Source organism: Balaenoptera musculus, chromosome 7 (genome assembly GCF_009873245.2).
Source record: "Balaenoptera musculus isolate JJ_BM4_2016_0621 chromosome 7, mBalMus1.pri.v3, whole genome shotgun sequence".
NCBI lineage: Eukaryota > Metazoa > Chordata > Mammalia > Artiodactyla > Balaenopteridae > Balaenoptera > Balaenoptera musculus.
In genome coordinates, this window is record NC_045791.1 from 51,743,551 (window position 1) to 51,765,854 (window position 22,304).

Sequence of the window (22,304 nt, forward strand, 5' to 3'; positions counted from 1 at the left end):
AAGTTGTGGACTATGGGCACTAGTTACTTTTTGTAGTCTTGCTTAGCCTGAATTGGTCTCCCTCTAATATCCCAAGCTTTTGGAGCCCATATCCTTTATTGGACATGCTAGTACGTATTGTCTTAGGACATTTATAGTTGTCATGGTTTGTCATTTAATTTATTATAGATTCACTTTAAATTTCACTTGGCCGTAGCTCCTGTTGGGGAAGGATAGAGTCTTATTTCTTTTTCCCTCACAGGAATGTATAAGAATGGTGAACTATTTGCTGATTGATAGGTCTAAAATTATGTTTGTCTTACACGTTTGGAAATGTCATTTCTGGAAAGGAAGGTGGTAAATAGCCTTCTCTGGAGATCTTTTAGAATAATGTAGTTTCTCACCAGATTGAGGTGATGAAAGTGAGATCTTCGGCAGGCAATGTAATGGCCTCTGCTTCCAAAATCGGAATTATCTGAACTTGAGTTTGAATGCATATTTGAAAATAATGTGTTAAAAGTATGACAGGGGGCTTCCCTGGTGGTGCAGTGGTTGAGAATCCGCCTGCCAATGCAGGGCACACGGGTTCGAGCCCTGGTCCCGGAAGATCCCACATGCCGCGGAGCAGCTGGGCCCGTGAGCCACAATTACTGAGCCTGCGTGTCTGGAGCCTGTGCTCCGCAACGAGAGAGGCCGCGATAGTGAGAGGCCCGCGCACTGCGATGAAGAGTGGCCCCCGCTTGCCACAACTGGAGAAAGCCCTCGCACAGAAACGAAGACCCAACACAGCCATAAATAAATAAATTAAAAAAAAAAAAGTATGACAGGATGTTCTGTGGCAGGATAGTCTATTCAGAGGATTGGGCTGGGATCAGGCCAAGGATGCAGGTACATAGAAAAAGGTTCTTTAGTTCAGAAACCAAAAGAGAAGGGTAGATGGAAATTATAGGAGAAGGAACACCAAGTCTTGGGCAAGATGGCGGGCATGTTTGCCTGGCATCATGAGACCAGTGACCTGGGTCTGGCAGAGAGCAGATGTATTAGTTTTCTGTCACTGACATCATAATATCACACATTTAGTGGCTTCAAACAACGTGTGTTTATTCTCTAGGTCAGAAGTCTGCGTCTTACCCAGCTAAAAGTAAAGTCTCCATTTGGAAGTCTCACAGTCATCTCAGACTTAGTATGTCCCCAGTGGAGCTCCTGCTGTTCAACCCAAACCTACTTCTTCTACTGTCTTCCCCATCTCATTTTGGAATCGCCCAGGTTAAAAACTCTGAACTCTTCTTCAACTCTTCTTTCTTACGAGTCCCATTCAGCAAATCCAGTTGGCTCTACCTTCAAAATTATATAATGAGAATCTGATTATTTGTCACTGTCTCTAGTTTGGTTTCCTGCAGTAACATCTTAACTAGATTTGCTTCTTCTATTCATGTTCCATATTATTGTATCCTCAGCACAGTAGCCTGCTAATATATAAGCCAGATCTGTCACTCTTCTACTCCCCATGGCCAGTTGGTCCATCTTACTCAAAGTCAAAGACCTTCTGATGGCCAAAGAGGGCAGGCAGGACCATCACTTTGGCCCTGCTGCGGTCTCCAGTGATGCTGTATGTCTACCTCATAGGCTGTTGGACATGTATCATCAGACTCTTTAATAAAAGTCTCCCACCTGCTCATAGCTCATAGCTCATAGTCATCCTTGGTCAAGGAAGCAGATTTCAGGTCAAATAGGAGCATTTGGTTCCTGCACAGCCTCTGGCCCACCCCTGCCTTCTCCTGACCCCACTGTGATAGCCACCAGAGTCTAAGTGGTGGAACTTTTCCTGTCTGACTCAAAACGTTGATAGAAAAAGATTTCCCCACAAGGTTCCATACTTTCCAAACCAATGACAAGCCCAAGGGCATTTACTGGTTCCCCTTCTCTTGCACCTAGTAGAGCTAATACCTGAAGCAGCAGCTGGGCTGAGACACAAACCGGTTGTTGGGGTTTGAGGAGGGGGCCGATTTTCTTGGAAAAGGGGAATGGGAGGGAGTGGTTCCTATTTTAAGTTAACCACATCAGTCTTCAACAGCTTTCTGCTCAAATGCCGTGCTCCTAGGGACTTTGTGCAGGAGATAGGCATCTTTGAGAACAATTGCTCCTCAGTGTTGAATTCAGCAGCTGGTAATGAGTTGAAGGATCTAGACAAAGCCTTTCCTTAAAGGACATCAGTGTGGCTGTGGTGAGGTATTCACCCTTGTACCTCCCCTTGCACTGTTCTTGGTATCTAGAGGGTTCAATGCATGTTTCTTGAACTGAACTGATACATTTTTAAAAGTTAATGAACATATCAGATGATAAATCAATCACACAAATAAGGCCTAGAAAACGGACATCTTATTATTACTGGAATTTAATATCGGTATAGCCAAGGGAAGTGAGAAGGGGGCTAAGATCGGCCAAGGGCCTTTCAGGACATCTGCGGTGTCAGTGGGTGGGGTTGATGTGTTGTGTCCTGCTTTTGTCTGATAGGTCATTGCTTGTGAGCAGCAGTATGACTCTTCCTATGACGCTCGCTGTGACGTCTGGTCCTTGGGGATCACAGCTATTGAACTGGGGGATGGAGACCCTCCCCTCTTTGACATGCATCCTGTGAAAACGCTTTTTAAGATTCCAAGGTAGGACACAAGATGGCGCTCTTGGCTCATTAGTTCTTTGTGAAAGAGGCTCGTTAAGGATAATAAATAGTTCATGAACAGTTCCTCTCCAAACCTGTGAAAGCCTGATTGTAAAATGTATTTCTTTTTGGGGGGGAGGTGGGGGCGGATGCAGGGAAGTGGGGGAGAGGGTGTTCCTGAAAGGTAACATATTCCAAAAATAATAGGACTATGTCATAACAATTGCATATTTTCAGTACTCTAATTTTTTTGACATGTTCATTTTTTGCGCTTTGCATGAGAAGACTGAAAATGCGGTGTTGGATTAAGTAATCTGTCTAAATACTGGTGTTTTCTTTTTAAATTATATAATCATGTCTGGTTATTATTATTATTTTTTTCCAGTTTGAATCTTTCTCCAGTATGCTGAAAAATTTAGGGATTAAAAAAAAATGTGTACCAGCACTAAAAAATATCAGAAAAATGTTACATCAGTCATGACTTTCTCTCCATCCTTTAATTTCTGTCTCAATGGGCAATTGTGCTGAAAGAGATCTGTTTGAAGGGTATTTAAATGCCAGTTTATTTTCTATTGTCTGTATTCATTAAGGGTTTGTACAAGAGGTTTGGCTGTTTGTCTTTCATCAGAATAGGGCTGATGTTTGGCCAACTCGAGCCTCTAGTTATAGAAAATGAAGCTCTGGAAAGCTCCATCCAGGAGTGTTGCAGGTTGGGAGATTTGTACCTTCCACATTTCTCTTTCAAAGGAAGGCCCTGGGCCGGCTGGGAGCCATTTAACTGCTTTAACAATACAAGTGTTAACCTTTCCTTATCTGCACAATCACACAGCTATCACAGTCTTTAAAAATGTCTCCTGATTGCAATTTGCATTTCTGATTAGGTCTATTTATATGCAGATGAGGCTCTGTGGCGTTCATCATCATAATGTTATCGTTTTATACCTAATCCGGATGTGAACAACCACCCACCGTTATTCCCAAAATGATTCCCACCCAAGTCAGAGTTGGTTTTTTTGCCTTTTCCGAAGTACAGAAATAGGTCCTGGTAATTAGGACAAAGCTCCTGGCTTTTAAAATTAATAGTCTGATGAATGTTCAAAACAATGTAAGAATGCAGGACCCTAAAACAGTATTGTGTACAGTAATATGTCAGAAAATGAGAACTGGTATCTGGGATGATTGTGTGTGTGTTTTAATTTTTTACAAATGGTTTACTCTTTATTTACTGTAGCCACATAATTTCTCAATTATCAGAATTAAGATGTGGTTTCTGATTAGCAAGACATGTACTTTTGATAAGAGATCATCTACTTGGATATGTTTTTTTCTCTCTCTGTCTTATTTATTTATTTATTTTTTAGTGTGCATTTGTGTACAGAGCAACTGTTCAAAAATTTCATAGGGTGATAAATACGAGGCAGCCTAGAAAGTGTATGTGTGTGTGTGTATGTGTGTGTACATGCAAATGTGTATGTGTTTAACAGACCCTTCATCTCCAATGACTCCTCTTAGCTTGCTTGTGGTGCCCAGCCAAACCTCTGATATCTAATAACCTTTATACTTTCACTTCCCTCGCTTCTTCCATCTTGGGAGAAGCTTCCAGATCTGAAACACAAATAACCAAGCCCCCTACTGCTTGCCTCAGGACAGGGCGAACTTCAGGAACAGAGCAATTGCTAGAAAAGGATCTTAGGGGTGACAAGGATCCTTATCCCAAAGTAGGTTGAAGCTTTCTTTCTTTCCTCCTGGTGTAATCTCCAACCCTTTTACCACCTCTTGGTTCCTGTGCATGAGATGAATCAGATTGAACTAGGGAACGTCAGCACTATTCGGTCAGCAGGCCCCTCAGTGTGATTACGTGTGCTCAACACTTTGCCTTTATCACAACCTTAACGGCCAACTGGACATTTCTGGACAGGAAGGATGGAGGTTTTTTTAAAAAAATGTAACATATTTGTATGTACTGTATAGCTTTTTATAATCACCAAGTTATTTACTTAAAAAGTATCCTGTTAATTAGAATCACGCAGTTCTCTTATGAAGGGCTGTGGATTGACCAAGTGCAGTCTCATGTGTGTTCGCGCGCATGTGTATACTCTTATCTTAATCTTGAGTGGTAAAAATGTATCCTTTCCTCAGAAAAGCTCTTTGATGGAAAGTGGAGAAATTTAACATTTACATATTTTAAACAGGCACTCAGGTTATCTACCTGTATGTTTCATGGGGCTCTCTCTCTCATTCTGTCTCAGCATTTCCTTTTGTAATAGAAGAGTAAATGACAGGTAATGACAAGAATCCTTTGAATCTGTTTGGCTTCAGAATTTTTTTTCTTCCTCTTTGGTTATGAGTGTTGTCGGTGTTCTGGAATTCTCTTCAATTAAACGATGAAGTCCATTGCAGAGCGCTCTTGGGGGCCAGAGTACTGTGTGTGGCTCCCTCCTCTTCCCTACAACCCTTTCCTGAATGTAAATAAATTGAGTAAATTACCAAGTAAGGAAAGAAAAGACCTTTCCTCAGTCAGGGAAGAAGTGACTTTCATGATTTCTAAAGGACTTAGGAATTAATGCAGTGCCAGTTACATGTGAGGTGGGAGCCTCAGATGTCAAGAAGCAGGTGATCACACGGGTTCCCCGGGCTTTGTCAGAAAATAGGAGTCGAGACCAGCCTGATTTGCCTGCACAGGGGTCTCCTGCTTTCCCCTCTCTGCCTCCACCCACCTTCCCCTTTCTTTTGACCTTCACGTTAGAAGATGACACACGGGGTCGTCGTGACGTGTCTTTGAAACACTGCGTGACTCACAATCTTTCCTACATTGCAGACACAGAAATTGTCTGCTGATTGGCATTAGAAGATGGCACACGGGGTCGTCGTGACCTGTCTTTGAAACACTGCGTGACTGACAATCTTTCCTACGTTGCAGACACACAGAAATTGTCAGCTGATTGGCAGAGCAGCCACTGTTTGCTGAGCCTGTCAGCATGTGTCATCTTGTCTAACGCCTTTGCTCTAAAAAAGTCACCCTCTCTGACAGTCACTGCTCTGTCTGCTGCTATTCTCTCCAGGAGTTAGAAGAGAGGAAAGGAATGAAAACCATTTCTCTAGGCATCAGTGGGTTCGACAACATCTCTGTCAGGACTCTCTCCTGAGAACTGTAAATTCCAAAGGGTTAGAAGGATCCTGCAGATGACCTGGATATATTTTTCACTTAAAAGGAGATCTGTTTCATAGATTATTTGCAAGAACCCATAGAATTAGGAATATACAATTATGTACATTTCTTGGCAACCAGGTATGTTTCCTTAGCTTGGAGTCTTTGGCTAATGACCTCTTGGACCTCCACAGATGGGGTCAGGGAGACAGCAGGGACTAGCGTGGGTGTGTTTATTGGAAAGGACTGAGAGCCACGTCACCTGCCCATTTATTTGGGGCCAGATAGCTGCTGACTCTGTGCAGAGTCTTACTGCACATTGAGTGCTTCCACCGCATTCCTGTGGAAAAATGCAGAGTGTTTTCAAGATTCCCAGCAGAAATGTCCTTGGTTGGGAGTGGATGGGAAAGAATGGCTTGAACATTCCAGTCCCTGAAGCCAGTGACTTTTCCTTCGTAAAGAGAAATTTCCCTGTAGTACACGATTTGGGAAAAGAACTTGTGATAATTCCAATTTATATTCGGGCTTGTTTTCACCAAATTTAGGTTGTTCCAAACTGTACCCAGCGAGTTAGTTTCCTAGGGCTGCCACCACAAATTACCACAAACCTGGTGTCTTAATAGAAATGTATTCTCTCACAGTTATAGAGGCCAGATGTCCAGAATCAAAATGTCAGCAGAGCCCTGCTCCCTCTGAAGGCTCTAGAAGAGACTGCTTCTTGCCCCTTCCAGATTCTGGTGGCTTCTGGTGCTCTTTGGTTTGTGGCAGCATAGTTCCAGTCTCTGCCTCTGTTTCCACATGGCTTTCTTCCCCATCTCTCTGTGTCTTCTTTTCTGTCTGACCAGTAAGGGCACTCGTCATTGGATTTAGGTCTCATCCTAATTTAGGATGATTTTGTCTCAAGATCCTTGTCTTAATTACATTTGCAAAAGACCCTTATTCCAAATGATGTCACATTCTCAGGTTCCAAGGGGACATATCTTTAGGGGACCACAATTCAACACACTGCACCAACCAACTTTCATGTTCACCACGTTCCCTGAGAAACTAATTTGGGGGGCAAAATATAGGATAAGTAGCTACATGATGATGGGAAAACAATAGCTTAGATTTATCGAAGGCTAACTATGTGGTAGGCACAGTGCTATGCGATTCACAAATACAAATGCATTCATTCCCACAGTGACCCTTGAGGGAAGTGCTATCACCACCCTTTTTTCTAGAGGAGAAAACTGGAAGCCCTGGGAGAAAGCCGCTGGTCCTGCACCTATGGAAGGAAAATGATTTGAATCTGTGAAGTTTGACTCCAAAGCCCTCATGTTTTGCAACTACACTGAAAAGTTAAAGACCTTCCTTAAATTATACTTATTTATTGATGACTTGTGAATTCAGCACCAAGGGGACTGGAGTATAAAGAAATGAATAGGGGGGAACAGTTCTCGGAGCTTTCTGAGAGGCTGTTCCTGAGTTATATATGGCTTGAATAAAATTTTCCTTTAAAAAAAAAAAGAGACAGAAATGAATAGGGTATCCCGGCCTTTAAGAAGCTCACAATCCAGCTTCCTTCTCCATGCTCCCAATTTCAAACTGACACAGTAAACCTGAGAGTTAGAATTTTATTAGCATCAGTGAGTGTGTCAGTCAAGGAACTGAAGAACAGAAATCAAGAGTCATCATAGGTGAGCACAGGCCCTCCTTGGCTCATTGATTTATGACTCCCAAACCAGAAATCCCTCCCTTCTCCAAACTCCCCTTCAAGCAGCTGCCTTTTAGTTCCTGTTTTAGAACACCTAAGACCAGTGTTTGAACTAAAGAATTTCAGGTTATCATTGTTGGTACCCAGTCCTTTCTGTCCCATCCCACCCTCCTTGCAAAACCTGCACCTGCCATGGACATCAGGGCTGTTTCTGGTAGGGGCAGCATCTCCTCCCTTTCATCTTCCTCTTATTTTTTCAGTAGGAAAACCTTGCTTTGGTTGTGGAGTAAATGGAAATCTGCTTCTGGCATCCTGATTTGGAATGCGTTTTGTCACAGAAACTATTTTAAATGGTTATTTAGGAGGAGGCAATGGAATACCTGAAGTTCTCCCTGTTGGTGCATTATTAGACTCTTATGGCCAACTCGAGTTTTATAATTGAGTCTGAGGATGTAGCCTGTCTCTAGAACTTCATGCTTATGTAAAAAAATGCTTTCCAAGCTCTAAATTACCCATTTACAAAAGTGCTTTGGAACACAGTCTGCTGGGGATTTGGGAATGAGCATGCCCTCTAATCTAGGATATCTCTAACTCTGTTCATGCTAAGTCAGGCTTGGGCTGAGTGCTTGAGTTGCAAGATGAATAAGACAGGGATTTTTTCTCTCAAGGAGAACATAGTTTACTGTCCCCTCCCCCATTCATTGGCAGAGGTGAAATGGGCAGAAGTTGGATACCCAGGAAAAAGGAGCAAGGAGGAGAAATCACAGAGGATACTCTTGGGCTACCTGGATGCTGTGGGCGGTAGGGCTCAGAAAGCATGAGTCTTTGTGGGTCTCAATGCCTGCAGTTGACTCTTGTTCTGAAACAGACTCCCTGGGCTGAGTTTTTGTCTAATTTCATCTGAATTTCTATCATTTTTAAAGGGTAAAGATTCCTTTTATTCTGAATTTCCTAATTCACAAAGCAAATTGTTCCTACATGGGTGGGAAGCCAGCTCCTCAGCTGTGAGAAGATGCAGAGGCAGCAGGGAGTCCTGAGTCACCAGTAATTGTCTTAGTATTACAGAATTGTCACAGGACATTTTCCCTTATGGCTGTGAAATATAAGGAAAAGAAATTAAAACTAAACTATTGTTGGAGTGTAATGTGTGTGGGGGGGTGGGTGTTTAATGACACAGTAAGGCTGGGTTTACCCTGGGGGAACTTTGGTTTCTCTTCATCAACCCAGGTCACTTAGCTATTGGCCTGAGCAACAAACCCTCACAATCCCAACTTCACTCATAAAGCAAGAAGAGCTAGAAGAATTAGCATCATTTAGCATTTATTGAGTGCCTAAGAGCAAAAAAAGTTTTGAAATACTCCAGTAGAAAAACCATGGTCTTTTATGAGTCTTTTTCTTTCTTTGGGTTTTTTCTAGTCTCATTTTAGTGGATTGTAATCCCTACCCCTCATGATGCCTTGGGGGTGCCCTCCTTCCCCGTGGGGTATCCTCTCCATTTCCTTGAGAACATAGTAGCTGGAGGCAGCTGGCAGAAATGCCCCAGAAGGCTTCTGCTCTGTGGAACATGTTTCCAAACTCTCTTTTAATTTGAGTTGAGCAGCTGGGGCTGTTAGTTCCTGTGGAGGTGCAGCTTGCTGCCCCTCCTGAATCCCGACAGGCAGGGAAAGTTCAGCTTTGCAGGGTTTCATCTAGGGATCAGGTGGCAAAGCAGGAGCATGCCTCCAGGGAGTGCTGGTCCCCATCCCCATGGAGTAAGAAGCCCGCCCTGAGAGAAGGGAAAGGCCAGTGAATGAGAGGTGTTGACTTCAAGCACTATCCGCGCTTTCTCCCTCATGACGCTGATTTCATTATTTTGGCACCACTTTGGCCAATTCCCATTTAGCTCCTAAATGGTGGAGAGATGGGCAAAGAGGGTAGGCAAGGAAACAGAGCTCGAAATAGTACCAAAGGGTTTGAGGCACCCTCATTTCCTCTTGATTCCAAAGAAAACCAGGGAGTAAAGGTGAAGAATAGTTATAAACTGTCTTCATGGGTTAGCATAGTGGTAGGGCAGGGGCAGCACAAGGAGGAAGGGTGATAAGGTGGTTATCTGGATGAAGGCTCATCACAGCTGGAGCTGTCCGTTCCTGGAGAATCCTGGAGTCAGGTGAAGCCAATGTCATAGGAAAGAAAATATAGCGTAGTGGTCAAGCATTGGTGTTCGTGTCACTTATCTACTGGTAGGTAACAAACCACCCCCAAACGTAGTTGCTTAAAACAGCAATCATTTATTATTTCTCATGAGTCTGTGGGTTCTCGGGTGGATCTTGGCTGGGCTTCCTCGTACAGCTGTGGTCAGCTGGGGATTTGGCTGGGTGCTGGCTGGTCTAGGATGGCCTTGTCTAGGACGACTTGGCTCTGCTACATGTGGCTTCTCATCATCTAGCAGGCTAGCCAGGGCACTTCTCACATTGGTGACAGGGTTCCAAGCATAGATACGGGAAGGGGTAGAAAACTGGGCTATTTTTACAATTCATTTACCTCAATGCTCTGTAGTCAGTCTGCATGGGTTCAAATACCAGTTCTACTACTTTCAAGCTGTATGAACTTGACCAAATCACTTGTCTCTGCACCTCAGTTTCTTCCTCTGTAAAATGGAGATATGAATGGTATCAGCCTCATAGAGTTGCTGTGAGCAATTAATAAATGTAAATTGCTCAGAACAGTATATAGTAAGCATTCCATTTTTGCTGGATGCTATCAAAGAAAAAAATCTCAAAAGTGTATTTATATTGTAAGGAATTTGCTTTCCCTGTAGCTCAAGAATTGACACCTTCCATTCAAAAGAACCACCTGTGAGATCAGTCATTTGAGGATTTTAGCTAATTGACTGATTGATGATTATATGGGAAATTGAGAACGAAGACTGATTTCTCAGTAAATGCTTACTACTTCCGCTGTGTCTATCTGAGGGAATCTGCCTTGAATACCCATTGTCACAATTCCTTTGTTAACAGACATACTCCTAAGAGATGTGGACCGCCCCCCCAGTCCCCATACACACCCATGAATGTGACAATGGGACTGCCCCTTGGGGAGCAGAGCTGGCCTTTGTCCCCATTCCCATTATGTCTACAATGAGTAGTGATACTGTCATCCTCTGAGAACTGAGGCTGCAGGGCTTTTCCTTTCCTCTCAGTCCCATCTTTGTGGCAGCTTTGTGCTTGGTGGGTGAGTTGTGTGATGGGGGCTTGGCTGCCTCCCTCTATAGGGTCCCTTCAGGCCTCTTGGTAGGTACAACCTTGCCCCAGGTTCTGGAAATTTCATGTCCCCAGGTAAAGGGACAATGGTAAGAGCTCTGTCAAGATTGGGTTTCATTTTGCTACCACTTTCTCCTCCAAAGGGAATGATTTCTTTCCAGCTCAGCCTACAAAGGCTAAAAACATTGGCAAAGGGAGACTGAAACCCAAGCCAGGTGAGGGGATTGTAAGGAGAGTACTTCGTTGCTCCAGATGAGTTCAAGTTTCTCGGCTGGGAGGAGTGATACTCCAGGGACTGAGCAGATGAGACTGCTGACCCACTGACAGTGATCTTGGAAGAATTCTGGAGGACAGGAGCAGTGTTAGAGGAGTGGAAAGGGAGAATGTGTTTTAATTCTTCAGAAAAGGGAAGAAGGCAGGACCTGCAGACTACTATCTGGTGAGCTTAACTTTATGCTGGGCTAATTATTAAGATTCTTTTTTTTCTTTGAATAGCTTATGAATTCTTAGAAGGAAAAGCTGTGATCACTAGGAATTGGCATGGGTTCACTAAAAATAAGCTATGTTCGACTAATGTTCTTGTTTGGTATTCCTGCAAGATGAATGCAAATGGGGACTGTTTTATACAGAATGTATTTGGAATATTGCCCTAAGGTTGAAATCTATTGTGATGTCTTTGTGGCCAAGATGGAGAAACACAGGCTGGAGGATGGTGGTGGTGATGTTGATGGATCACAGCCCAGGAAGGATTGTGTTGAGGAGCACTGGGTAATGGTGTGGGTGTCAACATGGAGGGAAGTTCTGGAGGCCTTGGGCAGGGCTCTGCTGACTGTCCTGCCTGCTGAATGTTTTAAAATGTGTAATGAGTTGGAGGACATAGTAGCCTGTTGGTCACATTCGTGGAAGGGTAGCTGGTATGCTGCATGACAGACTTGGAATCCCCTAAAGACCTCTACTGCCAAGAACAATGGGATTCTCTAACAAGCAAGTAGGCTTGGAAACTCTGGTGAGCTGTATAGGCTGAGAGAGCCATGGCTTGAGAATTCATGGGCGGAAAATGAATTTAATTGTGGCTGTAAGTTCAGTAGGGGTCAAACAGTAAGACAGTCTTTCACGGTTCACGTTTGGAAGTCAGAACAAACACCACCCCACACTGGCTCCCTCCCAACCAGACCCCCTTTGGACTGATGGCTTCGTTCTGGGCACCACACTCAAGCTGCTGCAAGAGAGTCTTACCCTGACAGAACTCTAGCGGGCCTGAAGCTGGCATTTCACACTGGGATTCGGACACTCAGCTCTGGTTCTGCTCCTGCTCTGTCACCAGTCCATCCTTTCACCTCTCAGGGGGGCAAAAATGGCACCATCCTTAAGCAGAATGTTTTGCACTCAGATAACAAGGCCTGTGTAAACCGTTTCCTTCAGCATCCTCCCTACACTTTATGGGTACCAACGGAGAGAAGCGTGAGTAGTCATCAACTGCAGGGCCGGAGCCATTCCCTAAGCAGCCAGTCTCACCCAGCACAGAGGTCCTTAATCTTCACTGCAGCTTACAATCTCCTGGGAGCTTTAAAATATACCAGCGCCTAGGCACCACCCCCAGAGATTCCAATGTAATTGGTCTGGAGTCAAACTCAGCATTTATATTAATATATAATTAATTTTTACAAATATATACATTTGTAATAATATGCATATTGTTTTGTACTTTAAGGTTCCCCCAGACGATTCTGAAGTGCAACCAGGGTTGAGAAAAACCCTGCCCTGAAACAACTATTAGACTGCTGTTTGTTTATTTATATTTCAAAACTAAAGTGTCTCCCCTGAAAATTCTGGTTCCTGCCTTCCCCATCCCCATCCCGTGATTGAGAATCGAGAAATTAGAGATGTTACGGATTGGAGTGTGTTGTACATTATGAAGAATGTAAAAGCAGAAAAAAAGCATTTCAGCAGAATAGTCAATGGTGATTGTCTGGGGTTGAAATGTGGTATGTCTCCCACAAAAAGATATGTTGAAGTCCTAGTTCCACAGGACCTCAGAATTTGACCTTATTTGGAAATACGGTCATTGCAGATGTAATTAGCTAGGTTAAGATGAGGTCATACTGGAGCAGAGAGGGTCCTTAATCCAATATGACTGGTGTCCCTATAAGAAGAGGGAGATTTAGGGGCTTCCCTGGTGGTCCAGTGGGTAAGACTTCGCGCTCCCAATGCGGGGGAGCCCAGGTTCGATCCCTGGTCGGGGAACTAGATCCCTCATGCATGCCGCAAGTAAGAAGTCTGCATGCCACAACTAAAGACCCCATATGCTGCAATGAAGATCTCGCATGCTGCAACTAAGACAGCCAAAATGAATGAATGAATGAATGAATGAATGAATAAATAAATAAATATTTTTAAAAGTTATTAAAATAAAAAAAAGAAGAGTGAGATTTGGACCTAGACACACAGACAGACATATGAAGACAGAGACATACGGGAAGACGGCCACAGTGCCACAAGCCAAGGAATACCTGGGCCACCAGAAGCTGGAAGAGATGAGGAAGGAGCTTTCCCTAGAGGCTTCAGAGGGAGCCTGGCCCTGATGACACTTTGATTTTGGACTTCTGGCCTCCAGAGCTGTGAGGGAATGAATTTCTGTTGTTTTAAGCCACCTAGTTTGTGATACTTTGTTACAGCAGCCCAAGGAAAAGAATACAGCAATTTTATCTTGTTTGGAGCCTGTTGGTCCTGGATGGCTGCCTAAGTCATTATTAGGGCTGGGGGGTTGGGGATAGGAGTGAGATGTTTGGCCTGTAAGAGTCCTGGGGGAGGGGGTAGTGGGGGAGGGTTAAACTGGCCAGACTTCCACTCCATCAACCCCCAGTGGGTATTTCTGTAGAAATCAAGGCGTTCTTACATACCATGCCCAGCAAGACTCAGATAGGAAGTGGGTACATGAGAGTTCCTCCCCTCCCTTGCTCTGGGCCACTGAGCCAAGACTTCCTTCCCCATCCAGCCCTACCTGGGCAGGGAAGAGCCCCTCCCTTCCACAGTGCTCAGCATGGAGAACGGAGCTCTGCATTTCTTCTCTGAGTTCCTTCCAGACTCTGGACTTGTGGAGTGGAGTACAGAATGAAAGGAAATGGCTCCATCTGAGAATAAAGGGAACCGCATGGTCGAAGTAGAACTTGGGGCATTGAGAAGTAGCTGTGGTGGCCTATCACATATCTGGGACAGGTATTGTGAGGCAGGTGAGGATGTCCCAGAAGACCCACGTGTCCTCCTGGGCAGGACCAAGCACAGTGGAGCACAATCCAAGGAGCAGAATTATGTGCTTTCGTGTCCCAAAGGGCCTCTCCACCTGCACAGAGGACAGACGGGCATCCCAGCATCATGCCTGGTCCTAGCTCTGGGATACAGGTGTTGCCTTCCACCAGGCTTCATCCAGGTTTTGTTCTTTAGCTCCACACCTAGCTTGTGGCCAGTTTAGGGAACGGTGAGGAGTACTGTGTGTGTGGGAGGGTCTCCTCCTGGACCCTGTGACCTTATTGCTTCCTCTGCATCCAAACCCTCAGCTCCTCCTTACTTTGACCTCATATTCTTGGTGTGAATTCTGGTTCTGCTCTCTGGAGTCCTGGTCCCCTCCTACCCCTCTTTCTGTGCCACCTGTCCCTTGGGTTGGAAGCTCCAGCATGCATGCTGCATTACTTATCAGTCTCAATGGGTGTGGCCTCTCCTGCTGCCCTTATCCTGCAGTCCACCCCTTCTATACGCCTTCCTTCTGGAAGAGTGAGGGAATGGGAAGCTTAGTGTTTGAAGGACTGAGGAGAGGTTTGAAGTTAGTTACCTCTAGGCCACCAAGTCACAGGGTATCTGCCTGATTTGGACATTTCTGGAAGTCACTCAGCATCTGCAGGATAATACTGATTTATATATTTTTCTAATGTCTTCAGGCACAGCCCCATAATAGCAAGATCTGAGGTGCACATCCCCTGTATTAATTTCTTACTGCTGCTATAACAAATGATCACAAACGTAAGTGGCTTAAAACAACACAAATGTATTATCTTACAGTTCTGAAAGTCAGATGTCTGAAGTGAGTCCCAATGGGCTAAAATCAAGGAGTCATCAGTGTTGAGGTCCATTCTGGAGGCTCTAGGGAAAGATCCATTTTTTGCCTTTTCCAGCTTCTAGAGCCTACCTGCATTCCTTGGCCTCTTCCTCCATCTTCAAAGCCAGCAATGTCTGGTCAAGGCTTTCTCACATTGTATCACTCTGACACTGGCTCTTCTGCCTTCCTCTTCCCCATTTAAGAACTCTTGTGATTACACTGGGCCTACGCAGGGTAATCCAGGGTAATCTTCCCATCTTACGGTCAGTTAATTAGCAACTGTAATTCCATCTGCAACCTTAATTCTCCCTTGCTATGCGGCCTAAGAATGTAACCTAACATACAGATTCTGGGGGTTAGGACATGGACATCTTTGGGATCCATTATTCTGCCTACAATACCCCTCAGAATACTGCCCAGGAATTCTTAGAGATCTTCAAAGGCATGCTCCATTTGTGGCCACAGCCATTTTGAGCTACCATCATTGTGTGACCTCTGCCCTCTTATTTCTCTCATGTCTGACTCTTCTTTGCCCACATCTATTGCCCTCTCAACCGCCATCTCAACACCCCTGCCGGTGGGGCTGCTGGTTCTGGTTACGCCCAAAGGTCTTTGGAGGCCAAAGCACTGGTTCCACCCAGAGGAAGGGAAGTAGCCTCTCTAGCTCTGAGCTAGACTCTGTCACTTGGGTCCCTGTGCAACTCTACTTGTGCCCAGAGCCTCATCATTTTGGTCAGCTTCTTGCCTTCCTCTCTTGACAGAGTAGCATCAAATCCCTCTAGAATAACAGGTTCTTCTATTTTTATCATCATTCTTTTAATCAGTCCAAGGAGACAGAAAGGAAACAAACCTACACCACCCCCTCCACCTTCCTCCGTACTTCCCCTACTCCAAACTTAATCCTTTTGGTTGCATGAGTTAGTTAATAGATGCTCTTATTCATGTGAACCTGCTCTTGAGGTCGAAGACGAATAAAGGAGAGGTACGGACTGTCTAGTGGTCTACAGGGTGGGAGGATACAGGACAACCCATCTGGGTGCAGAGAGGAACTAGTAAGTCTTCTATACCTATGCATTTTAAATCTAAAAACCAAGAAACAAATTATGCTTTCCTATTACTGAATATGAAGATTGACCCTGGTACCTTCACTCAGTCCATGTGTTGGATGGTCCTTTCTGGTTTGATCTGCAGATGAATCACGAGGGAGCTCCACAGCCAAGGGGCTGAGAAGGCCCCACTTGTAGGTTCGATTGTAGAGTCCTAGAAAGCACTGAGGTTAAAGGGTGCCTCATTAAGTGGTTGTATGGCAAATGCCATCAAGTGTCAACTAAATAGATCTTCACAAAGTGGACAAGTGGCTTTAAACGATTTCTGCAAAGCAACCTCGGATTGTATCTGATTCTCCTAATGCAAGCACATCCGAGCAACAGAAAAAAATTGCTGAGATGATGACACTGCCCCTCCTAGGACAGCTCTTCATCAGCCACGTGAGGTTCAGAACAATGATAAGCTAATCAGCTATGCCAAGAAATCAGGTTTTAAAATTCAAGATTACCATGAAGACTATCTGAACGATGGATTTATATCCACTACTGTTAATGATAAACCTCTTCCTCAGTATATATTGTGCAAGAAGTCATTAGTATGACACAATCAAACCTCTGCAGTCTAACTGCTGAATGCTTTGGGGTAATGTTAAAAAACATATTATTTATTTCATCTTATTCGTTTTTTAAATTTAGTAACACTTGTACGCAATTGATAAGAAAGGAAATTGTTATTAGAGGGTGCACTCAAAAGTTTCTTACTGATAAAATATACAATCAAAAAAATTTGGAGACCACACTCTTCTAAATGTAGCTTTGGGCCCTAGTTCAACCACTGTAAATAGATCTTCTAAAATCGTTTGTCCCTTCACAATTCCCATTTACTGTCTTAAATGTAATTTCTTTGACTCTCCACTGTAATTCTGATAGGTAAGGTTTTTGTCATTTTAGAGTTGAGGATTCAGGGCTCAAAAGAGTTATGGTTTGCTCTAAGACACACAGTTAATAGAAGCTGATATGTAGCAGGGGGTGAGCTTCAAGTGGTCTGTAAACTTCCCAAGCTTGAATGCAGAATGGACCATTTTTAGGAAGATGGTTGTCATGAGTTGAATTGCGTTCCTCAAAAGTTACACTGAAGTCCTAACCTTCAGTACCTCAGAATGTGACCTTCTTTGGAAATACGATCTTGACGGAGGTAAAATATAAGCCATCCAGTTTGTAGTACTTTGTCATGGCAGCCCTGGGAAACTAATACAATGGTCCATAACTCTGAAAGGGGTTCAGGACCCTAAAACGTTTAAAACCACTGATGTAATCCAGTGCAATCATGAGCAGAGGAAAAAGCCCAGAGGCTGAGAGCTTCTGTAGGTGATGTGGCTAATTAAGAGAGAGACACGGCTGAGTCCCACACATTCTGACTCCTCAGTTCAACTTCAAGGCCAGGAGGGGTGAATGTGGAGAAATTGGCCTTTTCCCTTCACTAGATTTGTTGTTGTTTCTGCCTTGGTGGTCCGCCTCGATTTGGCATGCCTCACCATTCTGCCGATGACTTTAAAGGAACACGTGGAAAGGGTGTTGTGTCTTTGCCTTGATGATGATGTACTTTTCTGGAGATCATAGTCTTCTTTCTGCTCCCCCCTTCACTTCCTTCCAAAAGTTCACATTTGGTACTTCTGTGCCTACGGAAGTGAACTTTTGGTACTTCTGTGCCTATTAAAAGGGAAAAAAAAAACAAACCCAACTGTAACTAAATATGTATATGAACAGGGAAATAGTTCATTGGCTTGGTAATGTTAAGCTCTCTAACTGGAAAGGGGTTGAAAAAAAATCAGTGCATCTGGCACAAAATTACAAGTCAGGGAAGAATGACTCCAGGGTAAAAAATATTTGCCAAATAAGTTTGGCAAAATGTAAGAGTTTCCTAGTTAAAACTAGGAGCATGTGTGTGAGTAGTGACCTACTTACAAATGGACTGTAAACTGTTGCTCGGAATTAATTTATTCAATCGTCTGATCAGTATTCATCAAGTGTACACTGTGATCAGGTGCTGTGTCAGGCACAGCAGTGAACAAAACTAATTTCCTGTCCTCATGGAGTTTTTATTTTTGGGTGGGGAGAGAAATAATAAACAAACAAAATATGTAATATGCGAAGTGGTGATAGGTGCCTGACTGAAGAAAATAAAGTGGGACAAGGGGAGTAGAGGGTGACAGCTGGGGTGGGATTTACTATTATACAAGGTGCTGAGAAAAAGCCTCTCTGATGAGGTGGAGGGGAGAGTCTAAAAGGAGTGAGGGAGCAAGCCATGCCTAGGGAAAAAGTAAGGGCAAAGTTCCTGAGATGGGAAGGAGGTGGGCGTGTTTTAGGATAGCAAGGAAGCCAAGCTGGAGCATGATGAGAGAAAGGCAGGGCCTTGTAGGCCACTGTAACGGTTTTGGATTTTTTATGAAAGAGATCAAAAGCCATTAGAGTTCAGTGTAGAGAAGTGACATGAAATGACTTCTGTTTAAAGAGATCTTCTGGATAGTACATGAAGAATGGAATGTTGGGGGGTGGATAGGAGTACAGGCAGAGAAACAAGGAAGGTAAGAGGCTCTTACCTGTTATAACACAGGTAAGGGAGAATGGCACCTTGGACCAAGGTGGAGGTGGTGAGAAGTAGCTGGATTATGGATATAATTTGAAGGTGGATTTGATAGGCTTGCTGATGGATTAGATGTAGGGCGTGAGAAAAAGTGAGGAGATCTCAAGGTTGTTGCCTGGAGAAACTGGAAATAGGCTGTTTTCTGAGGTGGGGATGGTTGTGGGAGGAGCTGACTTGGTGGGGGTGGGGCAGGAATTAAGAGCTCTGTTTCCAACGTTAAGTTTGAAATGCAAATTGGTCATCCGAGTAGAGCTATTGAGCAGGCAGTGAGAAACAGGAGTCTGGAGCTCCGTGGAGACATCTGGTCTGATGTCATCAGATGGGAGTCATCAGAATATACATGATATTTAATATCATGGGTCTAGTAGACTTTACCTGGACAGTGGGTGTAGATGAAGAAGGTACAGGGTCCTGAAGGTGACTCCGACATTTAGAGATGGGAAAGATGAAGAGAAACCAGGAAAGGAGTTTGATAAGTAGTGGCCACTGAGACAAGAGGGGGGCTAAAAGAGGGTGGTACTCCAGAAACCAAAGAAGGAAGGGTTGAGAGAGAGAGTGATCAAAATGTATCCGTGCTCATGAGTCAAGTAAGGTACAGATTGAGAATTGACTATTGGATCTGATGACATGGAGGAAACTAGTGACTCTGTCAAGAGCTATTTCAGTGGAGCTATGGGGATAAAAACCAAATTGGAGTAGAGTCTGAGGTGATAGCAATATTCTGTTTCTTGAGCTGGGTGGTAGTTACACTAGCTTTAGATTATATATGATATATTACATAATAAAGCATTTGAAAAAGGGAGGGGAAGTTGAGATAGTGATTAGAGACAACTCTTTTGATAAGTTTGCTCTAAAGGGAGCAGAAAAATGGGATGGTAGCTGAAGGAGGAGATAAAGAATACATTTTCTAAGTTTCAGTGGTCATTTGTATCTGTGAGTGTTATTAGTAGGGCACTGCCAGTACGCATGCATAAGACCGTGGTCTTTGTTATGTGTATGATGTGGTCTTTCATTATGAAGTGTATGCAGTATGAAAAATATGTTCTAGAGAAACATGTGCCTGGTTGTGGCATGATTCTATATTTAGCAATGTTACGTCCCACCTAGGATGATTTGATAATCTCAGTTGTTAATCTGTATCTTTGGGGTTGAGGATACAAATGTTTAAGAATAAAATAGATTGGGCAGGCTTAATCAAAGCTCAAAGTTAAAGATATAAATGTTTAGGATACCATCAATTGAATATAAATGTATAAGTACCGACAGTGTATGAAGGATTGCTCAAACCTGTGGAGATGCAGAGATCAGACAGGCAGAGCTTCTGCCCTCAGGAGTTCACAGTCTATTTGAAACTCCCTCATGTAACGAAGAGTACATGTAAGGCAGACAGAGGGAAGGCGTCAGGTCTGTGGAGGTGTAAGAGGAGAAATGATTTTGACCAAGGAGATCCAGGAAGGCCTGGATTTGTACCTGCGCTGAACCATTATGGATGGATGAGGTGATACTTCAGAAGCGAAGTGAGAGCACGAGCAGAGGAAAAGTACAAAAGTGGGTCCAGGACTGGAGTTGTGGGCATGAGAGTTGGGACTTGAAAGTGACTTGGAGAACCCCGTGCTGAGGGTCTTGACGGCCATCTAGAGCAGTTCGTTGGGACTGCAGAGAACTGGAAGCCATTAGCCTTTAGGAGAACAGTGACAAAAACTCCCCCTGTGTTTTAACAAGATACCTCTAGAGACAGAGTAAGGATGAACTGGAGAAAATACGAGCAAGGAGGCAAGGGGGGCATACAGAGGCTGTGCCAGGGCCCAAGCAAGTCAGCACACCGCCGAGGGAAGGGGAGGGGTCGCAGGGGCACAGGTGTCAGGACTTGCTGATGCTTGTGGGGCACGGTCGGCAGGTAGAAATCAAGGCTGATCCATCCCCAGGTTTCCGTGGGTGTGTTTACCCCAGTCGTGTACTGAGGCCTCGCTATAAATCTGAGGGTTCCAGTCAGAACCCTGAACCTGGGCTTTTCCATGTCAAGTTCTCACTCTCAAATCCGTCTTTACTCACTCCTTTGTGTATCTGGGGCCATTTGTGTAGTTTGATTATCTCTCTGATTGGATGTAAGGGCCTTTGAGGGCTAGGACTATAACTTTCTGAATCTTTATATCTGTCATAGCACCTAAGCCCAAAATTGTATGCATACTATGTGCTCAAATTTGTTTAAAGAGTAATTTTGAGGTAACTGAGAGTAGATGTATCATTAAATAAGTCTGAGAACAGAGAAAGAGAAATGGGTTCATGGGAAAATAGGAGACAGTGAAAATTAGAGAGGCCAGGTGGCATAGACTTTTAGCATCAGACTTCTTTGATTGTTTATTGCTGTGTTACAAACAACCCTAAATGGCTGAAATGCTTAGTGACTTGAGCAGCAGTTGATGGTTTATCATGATTCTGTGGGTCAGGAGTTCAGGCTTGGGTAGGTGGTTTTTCTGCTCCACATAGTGAGAATCAGCTGGAGTATTGGCTCAGCTGGAGCTGCTACATTCAGCTAGTAGTTGACTGGGCTGGGAGTTCTGAGAAGTCTTCACTTACATGCCCTGGGCTCCTACATGTGGCCTCCCTATCCACTGGCTTCCTCACAGCATGGTGGTCTCAGGGTTGTTGAACTTCCTATGTGGCGGCCAACTTCCCAGTGCACGAAAGCAGAGCTGCAGCTCTCATAAGGCCCTGCTATGGAAGTTACACACATCCCTTCTGCTACATTCCACTGGTCAGAGCAAGTCACAGGGCCAGCCCAGATTCAAGGGGAGGAAAATAGACTCCACCTCTCCGAGGGAGGACTGACAGAGAATTTGCAACCATCTGTAATCCACCACACAGACATTCCTGAATTTGAATCCGGGCTCTGCCATTGCTGGTTGTGTGATTTTGGGTAAGTTAGGTGAACTCTCTTAGCTGAGATAATATCAATGTTATTGGGTGCTGTGAGGGAAAGAGATGATATGGCAAAGTACCCTGGCATGTAGTAGGTGCTCAATAAACAGTAGCTACTATTATTACTACTGTCACACGCACTCAAAGGATAAGTACGATGAAAATTGGCAAGAGGACGTCTGTTGGATTTGACATTTAAGAAACCTTTCGTGACTGCCTGACTTTGGGAGAAAGTAGAAGCAGGGTGATTAGCAAAAGCCATTGGCAAAGGTTAAGCTGTAAGTGGATTTGAGGGCAGTGAGCACAGCTTGGCAATGAAAGGTGAAATAAAGTGAAAGGGACTGTCATGTGGGGAAATCAGGTTAAACAGAAGGGCAGGCGGAGAGGGGGAAAATGACATATAAAATGAGATAATTGATGAGGGCAGAGGTTTTAAAGAGGTTTCTTAAGATTTTACAGATTCATATTTAGAATGCTGTGATTATGAGCCAGAAAGCTGTTGAAATTTGCTTTCATAACAGGACTCCATCTCTTTAACTTTTCTTGCCTCCTGATAGAGGAGTCTCTTGTCCTCTCACCTTCCAAAGTATCCCTCTGGTTGGACACAGACACTTAAAGAATTTGAAGCTCCTCTAGATTTTTAAGTCTTGGCCTTAATTTCAGAGTACTATGAATTCTTTGCCTATAAATCACACCACTGGAGACTCCAAAACTCTGAAAAGGTTCATGCATTCCAAAAAGATTCTAAAAGAAAGCACTTTTCTGTATAACTTGGAAGGTAAATGTGATAAAAACCTACATCATATGTGAATTTGGGAGTAATTATAGCATGGCTGGGGCCAAAATCAGCAAATTAGAGTTATTAGGAACACAGCCAGGGCCCC

At 43.9% G+C, this 22,304-nt stretch overlaps 1 protein-coding gene across 1 annotated transcript in view; it reads left to right on the plus strand.

Moving 5' to 3' along the window:
- MYO3B (myosin IIIB) overlaps positions 1 to 22,304 on the plus strand; it is a 375,922-nt gene that overhangs the window by 39,098 nt on the left and 314,520 nt on the right. The window contains 1 exon segment of the mRNA XM_036857648.1: positions 2,494 to 2,639. Coding sequence (XP_036713543.1) covers positions 2,494 to 2,639 — 146 coding nt within the window.